Source organism: Salmo salar, chromosome 16 (genome assembly GCF_965601325.2).
Source record: "Salmo salar chromosome 16, fSalSal1, whole genome shotgun sequence".
NCBI lineage: Eukaryota > Metazoa > Chordata > Actinopteri > Salmoniformes > Salmonidae > Salmo > Salmo salar.
In genome coordinates, this window is record NC_138306.1 from 18,544,098 (window position 1) to 18,556,623 (window position 12,526).

Genomic DNA, 12,526 nt, shown 5'->3' on the forward strand with positions numbered 1-12,526 from the left:
GCACAATTTTTCACATGGCTTCAACAATGGTGGAAACTCCCTCCAGCCAATCCTTTCACCAATCCTATGCTTTAATATCCACGTGGCGTGTGCAAATGCCCACTTCTGGAAAAGGGTAGAGAACCGAGACACAAAATTATCTCTAATGACCCCCTCCCTATTCGATATATTGTGCACTACAACTTCAGGGAATAGGGTGTCACTTGAGAAGCACTGCAGGACTTCCCCTTCACGTCAACATCAAGTGAACGAAGGGTATAGTGACATACTTAAGGCGCTGTTCAAAAATAATTGACACTTGGAAAGGGGGGTCATTTGAGAGGACTTTGCCTTCACGTCAACATCCAGTAAAGGAAGAAGGGTCAAATTCACACAGACCGGCAGAACTATCAGTGGTCATTCTTCTGAGAAGTTACAAAAGAAGTTTCAGCAGCCATCGGTCAATTACCACAAACTTGCTTTGTGTTGTTGTTTGGTCATTTTATCCATTTGACGGTTTTACCTCGTACTGAGACATCTTTACATTATTGTGTGGTCCCTGATGATGAGGTCACATTTCACTAACCAGGTGTTGCATCTGAGGCTGAGTAAATGGTGTCAAATGAGAGAGAAATTAGACACATTTGTCTGGTAGGAACTCACAGATGAAGGGACATTACAATTTGTGTAATAGAAAAAGAAAAATATATACAGTACCAGTCAAAAGTTTGGACACACCTACTCATTCCAGGGTTTTTCTTTATTTTTACTATTTTCTATATTGTAGAATAATAGTGAAGACATCAAAACTATGAAATAACACATATGGAATCATGTAGTAACCAAAAAAGTGTTAAACAAATCTAAATATATTGTATATTTGAGATTCTTCAAAGTAGCCACCCTTTGCCTTGAAGACAGCTTTCCACACTCTTGGCATTCTCTCAACCAGCTTCATGAGGTAGTCACCTGGAATGCATTTAAATTACCAGGTGTGCCTTGTTAAAAGTTAATTTCTAACCTTCTTAATGCGTTTGAGCCAATCAGTTGTGTTGTGACAAGGTCGGGGTGATATACAGAAGATGGCCCTTCTTCAAGTGCAGTCGCAAAAACCATCAAGCGCTATGATGAAACTGGCTCTCATGAGGATCGCCACAGGAAAGGAAGACCCAGAGTTACCTCTGCTGCAGAGGATAAGTTCATTAGAGTTAACTGCACCTCAGATTGCAGCCCAAATAAATGCTTTGTGAGACGCAGAGTCGGTGAACGGATGATCTCCCCATGTGTGGTTCCCACCATGAAGCATGGAGGAGGAGCTGTGATGGTGGGGTGGGTGTGATGGTGGGGTGGGTGCTTTGCTGGTGACACTGTCAGGGATTTATTTACAATGTAGAAAATAGTACAAATAAAGAAAAACCTTTGAATGAGTAGCTGTGTCCAAACTTTGACTGGTACTGTATATTATTTCAGCAATGTAAATGTATGCAACTTTGGTATAATGCTGCCTTCAAATGCTCCTTGGAGTCTCATTTCCCATTTGTGAAGTTGTAAATAAAATACAATTGTGTTCAAGTTCTGAAGTTGGAACAATTATCCAACCAATGAGATTTTAGCTAGCTAGATGAGCTAGCTAACGTTGCTAATAATAAAGTAAGCTAGCGTGATAACGTTGCCGACAATAACGTCAAACTAGCTATTATCCACAGCTGCTGACCAACGTTCTTTGCACAGTATGGGCAGATGAAACATACTGGAGTATGGCTTACCTTTAATTGAATGTGAATTGTTTTGTTTTGTGTCAGCTATGCAACTAAGGGGACGTGCATATCATGAATGTGACTGGTTTGCTTTCAGCATTATTGAAGTAGACCACAGTGTTAAAATTATAGGCCTTTTTTGTTGTTGCTTGTAACAATTTGCTACTGTTTAGTGACAATACTCTACCACAGCTCTCAGCCTGCTGTCCATGCCTTACCAGGCCCTGGTCCCACTGTTTCCCTGTAATGCACTAGTTTCAGCATTGCTATGTGTATTTATGGAGCTGTAAGCTCTCAGTAGGACAAATATACTGTGGAAGGTAAAACTGTGCACATATTCTCCATGTGGGTTGAAGTCACATATCATCATGCAATCATCTACTATTGATCTATTTGATATTCATGTTTATTTACTCATTTTTTAATTGTCTGAATAACAGGTTGATTGACTACTCCTCAAACATAAAACAAAATCTGAAAAAAATTATGTATATAGTGTATGGGATCAAATTATTAATGCTATTTATAGGATTTACGGGACAGTGATTTTTCAGTTTTTTTGTACAGTATATAATTATTTGTCATTCTATTGTTTGATAAATGCACTTTACTATTTTCAGATTGTCCAGCTTTTAACTTGAACATTGTCTATTCTGTATTGAGAGGTTTGTTTAAAAAAAGAAACACCCTGAACAAGTCTAAACTATGGATCACTGAGTAATGTGAACTTAGTTGTTCTTTAATCCACCACTGATTGTTCATTTCAAAGTTATTTGTGGTAAATCCACCATCAAGTGCAATTTGTCAATTGCTTTAACTCAAAATAAATCTTACAGTTTGAAACCCCCAATTTGTCCTATTGTAAACCGGGGGAGGGGGGCTGCAGGCAGGCTTGTGTGGACTGATTATATACACTCCAACTTTTTGTAGACCTCAAACTGCCCACAAAACCACATGGCCTTACAGTAAATTCCATGTATAGATTGAAGGTAAACATCATTAGCCATGAGTAAGTGAACACATGGATAAAAACAATATTCATACCGTTTGACTGTCTTTATCTGCCACTACTTTGAGACAAAATGTCTGTTCTACAATCAACACTAAGCTGTGTGTTTACTCAAATTAGCTTTCTGAATCATTGTAACAACTACACAGACCGCTCTGCTTCCCATCATCTCTCAGTAAACATCCTTCACCTTATCTGTTCTGTTCCTAAACACTTAGATCCACCAGTTAGCTAGCAAATTCATGGGACACTAGTTTACAGTCATTTGTGCAGGCAAATACTGTGTTTATCGTATTTCCTGATTTAAAATTGGCTACTAATAGTGGAACCATCATGCTCGAGAGGTAACTCAGGATGAATATAATCAATAGAAAATAATGAATGAAAGCATGTAATGTGGGGGAAAAAAGTATTTGATCCCCTGCTGATTTTGTACGTTTGCCGACTTACAAAGAAATGATCAGTCTATAATTTTAATAGTAGGTTTATTTGAACAGTGAGAGACAGAATAACAACAAAAAAATCCAGAAAAACGCATGTCAAAAATGTTCTGAAATGATTTGCATTTTAATGAGGGAAATAAGTATTTGACCCCTCTGCAAAACATGACTTAGTACCTGGTGGAAAAACCCTTGTTGGCAATCACAGAGGTCAGACGTTTCTTGTAGTTGGCCACCAGGTTTGCACACATCTCAGGAGGGATTTTATCCCACTCCTCTTTGCAGATCTTCTCCAAGTCATTAAGGTTTTGAGGCTGACGTTTGGCAACTCGAACCTTCAGCTCCCTCCACAGATTTTCTATGGGATTAAGGTCTGGAGACTGGCTAGGCCACTCCAGGACCTTAATAATGTGCTTCTTCTTGAGCCACTCCTTTGTTGCCTTGGCCGTGTGTTTTGGGTCATTGTCATGCTGGAATACCCATCCACGACCCATTTTCAATGCCCTGGCTGAGGGAAGGAGGTTCTCACCCAAGATTTGACGGTACATGGCCCATCCATCGTCCCTTTGATGCGGTGAAGTTGTCCTGTCCCCTTAGCAGAACCCCCCCCCCCCAAAGCATAATGTTTCCACCTCCATGTTTGACGGTGGAGATGGTGTTCTTGGGGTCATAGGCAGCATTCCTCCTCCTCCAAACACAGTGAGTTGAGTTGATGTCCAAGAGCTCCATTTTGGTCTCATATGACCACAACACTTTCACCAGTTGTCCTCTGAGTCATTCAGATGTTCATTGGCAAACTTCAAACGGGCATGTATATGCATTCTTGAGCAGGGGGACCTTGCGGGCGCTGCAGGATTTCAGTCCTTCCCGGCGTAGTGTGTTACCAATTGTTTTCGTGGTGACTATGGTGCCAGCTGCCTTGAGATCATTGACAAGATCCTCCCGTGTAGTTCTGGGCTGATTCCTCACCGTTTTCATGATCATTTCAACTCCACGAGGTGAGATCTTGCATGGAGCCCCAGGCCGAGGGAGATTGACAGTTCTTTTGTGTTTCTTCCATTTGCGAATAATCGCACCAAATGTTGTCACCTTCTCACCAAGCTGCTTGGCGATGGTCTTGTAGCCCATTCCAGCCTTGTGTAGGTCTACAATCTTGTCCCTGACATCCTTGGAGAGCTCTTTGGTCTTGGCCATGGTGGAGAGTTTGGAATCTGATTGATTGATTGCTTCTGTGGACAGGTGTCTTTTTTACAGGTAACAAGCTGTGGTTAGGAGCACACCCTTTAAATACTTATTTCCCTCATTAAAATGCAAATCAATTGATAACATTTCTGACATGCGTTTTTCTGGATATTTTTGTTGTTATTCGGTCTCTCACTGTTCAAATAAACCTACCATTAAAATTATAGACTGATCCTTTCTTTGTCAGTGGGCAAACGTACAAAATCAGCAGGGGATCAAATACTTTTTTCCCCCACTGTACTTTTTAAGAGGGCCTATTAACTTTTCTTTATATGTTTATTGTAAGGCCAGTTGCAGTGATTTCCAGAGGAGGTAAATGCTGTGTAATTACAATTTGGTCCTTAAAGACCAGCTTGCTATATTCTTTTTATCTGCCATTGTATGTTAATGAGTTGTTCTCACAGATAGGCCTGGGAAGGGTTCAAGGTTATGGACCTTGTTATTGGTTTATATTCATTGGAATTTATGTGACAGTCTTTGAGAGCTTGTTTGAGAAGACGAGCAGCTCTTTGCTGCCTGTTTGAAGCCCAGTGTTTGATCAACTTATCTCCTCCTCTCCATTTACAAGTTGAAGGTGGTTCAAAACTGTAAACAGTCAGCTTTTCTATTCACAATCAATAACCAAATGTGAGCTAAAAGGTGAAAAGACAATAGTGATCACTGAGTAAGAGGGGAAAGCCTATCATACACAGCTAAAAATAAATGTAATTTGCGTTTTTTGAGCTGTGCTGTGCTGTGCTGTGACCCACGTAAAAAAATGTAGCACCATTTATTCTATTAGTGTTTATTGATTGTGACCACGCTACAACATGTCCACCACAATAAATCAACTGCAATTGTACCCTTACCAGTAAGTGGTAACCATACCAAAAATACCACTAGAAAGCAATACAATCTGTTTAATAGTGAAGAAAATATAGTCGCCTACTGTACATGTTACAAGGTTCTCAGTCCTACTACGTGTCCTTCTCATGAGGCCACCACAACCCAGTCCACCCCAACCCAGTCCACCCCAACCCAGTCCACCCCAAAGCCCTCGGACACACAGCAGCTACTTAGTCCACAAGCAGACAGCAGCCAATGGCAAAGGTCCTGTTTATTTCAGATTGACTGTCTGTTCTATTGACTCAGAAGGGCCTCTTTGGATGGAGCAACAGACCCATCAATGATTAAACACTTGTTTTTGGATATATAGAAGCTTATAGAAACACTGGGGCCTATTTCCAGCTTTATTCTCGTCAAAGCTTTCCTCCTACTACATCTAGTTGTGAATGGTCAAGCAATGAGGTGAATGGCTTCTTACTGTAACACATTGGCTAAACAAACTAAAACCAGGCCACAAATCAAGACACCCTTCTGAGAACAATGTCTTATGAAGAGGATCCATTATCAGAATAGAGACTGCCAACCTGTCTACCTGAAAAGGAAATCTTAGTTTTCTTCAGCACTACAATAGTTATTTCCCGATACTGTTATATTTTCCTACTTTAGCTGTTCTCTCTGCAATCCATAAAAATTTTGAGTGCTCTAGCTGCCATACTACATGTACAATATATTACAACACCTGACAATTAGGTGGCCTAGCCAGGAGAGCAATTCCACTATGGCTGCCTATAGACATTGTGCTGAGGTGTAGATTAAACTTTCACTTACAAACACAGCATCATATAATATTTGTGTTAGATATGATTTATGAAAAACATGATCTATCTAACGAATGCCTTCCCGAATGGGGACAGACTTCAGTTCAACATCTAGTTTTGATTCATATTTGGTTAAGTTTTCGACTAATGTGGATTTAACATGAAATCAACAGAAAATATCACCATGTCATTGGATTTAGGTTAAAAGTTGGGTGAAAAAAAAAAGTCCTTAAATGTATTCATTTTTGCAAATCCAATCAGTTTTCCATGTTGATTCAAGGTCATCTCATAGATGTCTTTGGTTGAAATGATTTGACCAGTTTTTGCCCAATGGGTTGGCTCTCTGCTTGATCACTTGTGCCTTATCCAGGACCAAGTTGCCTGTGACTAATTGTGTGTTAGTGTGTGGTGTTTTTGTGTTTTTGTGTGTGGCTTGTTGGGGGGGGGGGGGGGGGTGCTGGTCTGCTTTTCTCTGTGTTAGGGACTACACATGGCTGCCAGATTGCTTTGCTGAATGAGGAGGATTTTGGGGGGATGGGAGGAGGTGGGAGGAGGGGGAAGAGGGGTAGTGCGTTCATGGAGAGGAATGGACAGCTTAATTAATAACCACTGTCCCCTTTCTCCATGACCCCAGCCAGTCACACATACTCTCCCTGCAACCCCAGACAGCCAGGAGCAGCTAGATGCTCATGAGCAAATATTGATGGTGCTGTACTTTACAATGTGGAGATCAGAGAGAGCGGGTGAAGGCTGGGACTAGACTGGACAGTTACACTGGGGAAATCAACAGGAAAGAATACGGTAAGAACGAATGATAGAGAGGGACAGGTTGATTCTTTGTGTGGGTTGACAAACTGGCCTGAAGGCCCTTGTTGGAGTCTTCATGTGGGCTGTTGTATAATCTCTGGGGAAATTAGCCCTGGCTAATTAATTAAAGCTATGTCAGGTGCGATTTATAAAACCAGTGGTTCACATGGTGATTTACCTCCTCTCTGCTCACTGCATGATGGTGTCAGTTAACGTCGCCATGGGTGGTGTTAGTCAGTAACAGATTCAGGGAGTCCATGGAAAAGTTTGGGGAAATGACTGTGTTCATTTTACTGTGATAACAGAGGAATAGACTAGCAACTCTCAAGGATCTCTTTAATTATGAATGTACTGCACAGGAACAGACCTCATTTAATAGAGAATATAACCTAAAGGGAATACTCGTCAGAATAATTGTTTTGGAATTGTTGTGTTGGGTACATTGTGGTTATGGTTACAGCAATAAGGGAAACATCACATAACACAAGACAAGAAGTCTGAGTCCATGTCAATGCTTAAATCACATCTGAATATTTTTTTTTAGGTCTGGAAGATAAATAACAAATTATGATTTTTTGTGTAATTCCCCTTTAATTCTGCATATGGCCTTTAATTGTGAATCTAGCAAGTGAGAAATGTGCTGTCTAATGTGGTAGCCTAGTGATGGTTCTGTAATGCTGTTGCTCATTTAAAGTTAGCAAATACCAAGTAATAGATAAAAATGATATACTTCCTGATGATATACTTCTGCCAGGTAAGCCTACTTTACAGTTAACATTAAATTGAGAAGGTTTTGGGGAAATTACTGTCTGTCAACCCACAAGATGGTTATCACATCAGCTGGCTACACACAGAAATAAGTGAAAGAAATACATTCTCACCACACAGACATACAGGGGCAATATTGCTGGAAATTAATTGGCAGCTATTGTGTTAGGTTTGGCTTTTTAAGCCAATAGTGGCTAACCGGGGGCGGGATAATGTTAGCGTTGCATTGATTAGATAGTAGCTGGGAGCTTGCAGTGTCTAATACTTGTGAGATTTGTTAATGACAATTTGCAGTGGAACATGTGAAAATTGCATGTACTTTCAGAATTGTTTGGGGAGCTAGTCATAGGTGGGCTGTGAGCTACTGGTAGCTTGCGATCGACCTGTTGGAGACCCTGGTTTAACATGATTTTGCACACACACAATTATCTGTAAGGTCCCTCAGTCGAGCAGTGAATTTCGAACACAGATTCAACCACAAAGACCAGGGACGTTTTCAAATGCCTTGCAAAGAAGGGCACCTAATTGGTACATGGTTAATAATTAAAAAAAGGCAGACATTGAATATCCCTTTGAGCATGGTGAAGTTATTAATTACACTTTGGATGGTGCATCAATACACCCAGTCACTACAAAGATACAGGCGTCCTTCCTAACTCAGTTGCCGGAGTAGAAGGAAAACGCTCAGGGATTTCACCACTCGGGAGCCCACAAACCGTGATGTTTCGAGCAAATCCAACACAACATATCACTGAGTACCACTCTTCATATTTTCAAGCATGGTGGTGGCTGTATCATATTATGGGAATGCTTGCCATCGGCAAGGACTAGGGAGTTTTTTTAGGATAAAAATAAATGGAATAGAGCTAAGCACAGGCAAAATCCTGGTTCAGTCTGCTTTCCAACAGATACTGGGAGACAAATTCACCTTTCAGCAGGACAATAACCTAAAATACAAGGCAATATATACACTGGAGTTGCTTACCAAGACGAGAGTTGAATGTTCCTGAGAGGCCTACAGTAGTTGCAGCTTAAAAATATATGACAAGACTTGAAAATGGCTGGGTGAGAAAAACATTTATGTAATCAATTTTGAATTCAGGCTGCAACACAGCAAATTGTTGAATTAGTCAAGGGGTATAAATACTGTAACAGGTGGAAATTCGCTGCTCAACTGTGGGACCTTTGAGATAATTGTATGTGTGGGGTACATAGATGAGGTAGTCATTAAAAAATCAGGTTAAACACTATTGTTGCACATAGAGTGAGTCAATTCAACTCACTATATGACTTGTTAAGCAAATGTTTACTCCTTAACTTATTTAGGCTTGCCATAACAAAGGGGTTTGAATACTTACATTATTTATTAATTTGTAAAAATTCTCTAAAAATATAATTCCTGTTTGACATTCTGTATTTTGTGTAGGCGAGTGACATAAAATCTAAATTTCATCCAAATTAAATTCAGGCAGTAACACAACAAAATGTGGAAAACCTAAAGGGGACAGTGGAGATCAAGTTTATAAATTGCCTGGCTGGGCTGATGAGACAGTGGATTGCACAGTCAGATGGAACAGAGTAAATAGGCATTTTAGCGTCATAGATTTAGCCGGTGGAAACTTGTGCAATAGACATTGGATGGAATGCGGTTTTAACCAATCAGAATTCAGGATTAGACCCACCCGTTGCATAAAATGTATTTAATCTGTAACTTGGCAGATTTAAACAGATTTAATCTGTAACTCAGCCACTCAGGAACATTCACTGTCTTCTTGATAAGCAACTCCAGTGTAGATTTGTGTTGTAGATTATTGTCCTGCTGAAAGGTGAATTCCTCTCCCAGTCTCTCATGTAAAGCAAACTGAACCAGATTTTCCTCTAGGATTTTGTCTGTGTTTAGCTCCATCCATTTATTTTTATCAAAATAACATTTGCTGATGTCAAGCATACACATACCAGGATGCAGTCACCACCATGCTTGAAAATAAGGAGGCAGTAACTCAGTGAAGTGTTGTGTTAGATTTGTCCCAAACACAAGGCTTTGCATTTAAGCCAAAAAGTGTATTCCTTTGTGTTTTTTTGCAGTATTACTTTAGTGCCTTGTTGCATACAAGATGCATGTTTTGGAATATTTTTATTCTGTACATATCCGGCCTAGACAGGGCTTGGACTGTAATTGGTTAATCCCACTTTGTAACACAATAAAATATGAAGAAATCCAAGGGGTCTGAAAACTTTTGTAAGGGCTAACGAGTTGTCTGTGAGGTATTTAACAGGTAAGCTACTTTATCACAAAGCTGCTTAACAAAATGTAAAACTCACACTAACATTATGTCTAGGTGTATCTTCGTTTCCTACAGGATTGGACTGGAAATAATTTACTTCCATCATCTTTATTCTGAGCTGAGGTCCATCCAGATTTGTGAATGAATGAGTGGGTGGGCCCCGAAGTCAATGTGGTGGGACCACTACAGATCCCACACAACGATGGATTCCCATTGTCCGAGAACTCACACTTCTTTGGTAAGCAACCTCCAGTGACTAGCCTGGACACAGATCAGTACTGTATGTGCTTCATCTAACTCCTCCTACTATTTTTCTCAAGCATAAACATAATATGCAGTGTACTATATACAGTTGAAGTCGGAAGTTTACATACACCTTAGCCAAATACATTTAAACTCAGTTTTTCACAATTCCTGACATTTAATCCTAGTAAAAATTACCTATTTTAGGTCAGTTAGGATCACCAATTTATTTTAAGAATGTGAAATGTCAGAATAATTGTAGAATAAATTAATTATTTCAGCTTTTATTTCTTTCATCACATTCCCAGTGGGTCAGAAGTTTACATACACTCAATTAGTATTTGGTAGCATTGCCTTTAAATTGTTTAACTTGGGTCAAATGTTTCGGGTAGCCTTCCACAGGCTTCCCACAATAAGTTGGGTGAATTTTGGCCCATTCCTCCTGACAGAGCTGGTGTAACTGAGTCAGGTTTGTAGGCCTCCTTGCTCGCACATGCTTTTTCAGTTCTTCCCACAAATTTTCTATAGGGTTGAGGTCAGGGCTTTGTGATGGCTACTCCAATACCTTGACTTTGTTGTCCTTAAGCCATTTTGCTACAACCTTGGAAGTATGCTTGGAGTCATTGTTCATTTGGAAGACCCATTTGCAACCAAGCTTTAACTTCCTGACTGATGTCTTGAGATGTTGCTTCAATATATCCACATCATTTTCCTACCTTATGATGCCATCTATTTTGTGAAGTGCACCAGTCCCTCCTGCAGCAAAGCACCCCCACAACATGATGCTGCCCGCCCACCCAGTGCTTCACGGTTGGGATTGTGTTCTTTGGCTTGCAAGCCTCCCCCTTTTTTCTCCAAACATAACGATGGTCATTATGGCTGAACAGTTCTATTCTTGTTTCATCAGACCAGGGGACATTTCTCCAAAAAGTACCATCTTTGTCCCCATGTGCAGTTGCAAACCGCAGTCTGGCTTTTTTATGGCGGTTTTGGAGCAGTGGCTTCTTCCTTGCTGAGCGGCCTTTCAGGTTATGTCAATATAGGACTCGTTTTACTGTGGATATAGATACTTTTGTACCCGTTTCCTCCAGCATCTTCACAAGGTCCTTTGCTGTTGTTCTGGGACTGATTTGCACTTTTCGCACCAAAGTACATTCATCTCTAGGAGACAGAACGTGTCTCATTCCTGAGCGGTATGACGGCTGCGTGGTCCCATTGAGTTTGTACTTGCATACTATTGTTTGTACAGATGAACGTGGTACCTTCAGGCATTTGGAAATTGATCCCAAGGATGAACCAGACTTGTGGAGGTCTACAATTTTTTGTTCTGAGGTCTTGGCTGATTTCTTTTGATTTTCCCATGATGTCAAGCAAAGAGGCACTGAGTTTGAAGGTAGGTCTTGAAATACATCCACAGGTACACCTCCAATTGACTCAAATTATGTCAATTAGCCTATCAGAAGCTTCTAAAGCCATTACATAATTTTCTGGAATTTTCAAAGCTCTTTAAAGGCACAGTCAACTTAGTGTATGTTAACTTCTGACTGACTGGAATTGTGATACAGTGAATTATAAGTGAAATAATCTGTCTGTAAACAATTGTTGGAAAAATTACTTGTGCCATGCATGAAGTAGATGTCCTAACCGACTTGCCAAAACTATAATTTGTTAGCAAGAAATTTGTGTTGTGGTTGAAAAACGAGTTTTAATGACTATAACCTAAGTGTATGTAAACTTCTGACTTTAACTGTAACAGTATATGCATATGCAATGGCGAATTTTACATGTAAATCTTGGTGGGGCAAACGCTTCTTTTTTTATGCATGCCAGCAAAGCCACTACACAACACAACACTAACCAATACATTAATTGCACTATAACGGTGACAAACGGTGCCAACAAACTGTTAGGGCCTACATAAAGCTGTCCCAGCAGCAGAGCTTTCTTTTCAGCAACATGGAGTGATTCCTTAACACCGCTACACCTGGTTATCAACGGAGCCTTGTCTGGCAGCGAAACAGTTAATTCAGCCTCGTTTACTGCCTTTTTAAAAAACATAGCTGATATGGCTGACTTGCTTAAACAAATGTAGTTTCTACTGACAATTGAGATGTACAAACTATGGCATAAGGGAACGATGAGCAGATAAGAGGCAATTCGTAATAAGACATTAATGAGCGAGCTAAGATGGACGTACTCAATATAACGTTTTGTTAAGCACTTTTGAAATGTACAGCGACAGAATTCAGAACATGGGTCATTCATACAGTATTCTCCCTGTACACCAAGTCAGAACCATAGGATAAATAAAGGGGGCCTATAAGCAGACAATGAAACCTCATACAATATTCGA

At 40.1% G+C, this 12,526-nt stretch overlaps 1 protein-coding gene and 1 long non-coding RNA gene across 3 annotated transcripts in view; one reads left to right on the forward strand and one right to left on the reverse strand.

Moving 5' to 3' along the window:
• LOC123727794 (uncharacterized) overlaps positions 1-12,526 on the reverse strand; it is a 15,643-nt gene that overhangs the window by 888 nt on the left and 2,229 nt on the right. The gene's annotated exons all lie outside the window — the stretch shown is intronic.
• The window catches only part of LOC106573302 (bile acid receptor), a 24,632-nt gene continuing 18,818 nt past the window's right edge, over positions 6,713-12,526 (forward strand). Inside the window, exons 1-2 of one of the 2 annotated variants that reach the window (XM_014148239.3) lie at positions 6,713-6,871; positions 9,985-10,168. In XM_014148239.3, the coding sequence (XP_014003714.1) occupies positions 10,072-10,168 (97 nt within the window). In that variant the 5' untranslated portion in view covers positions 6,713-6,871; positions 9,985-10,071. The remainder of the gene's footprint in view (positions 6,872-9,984; positions 10,169-12,526) is intronic. The other variant, XM_014148237.3, reaches the window with a different exon arrangement.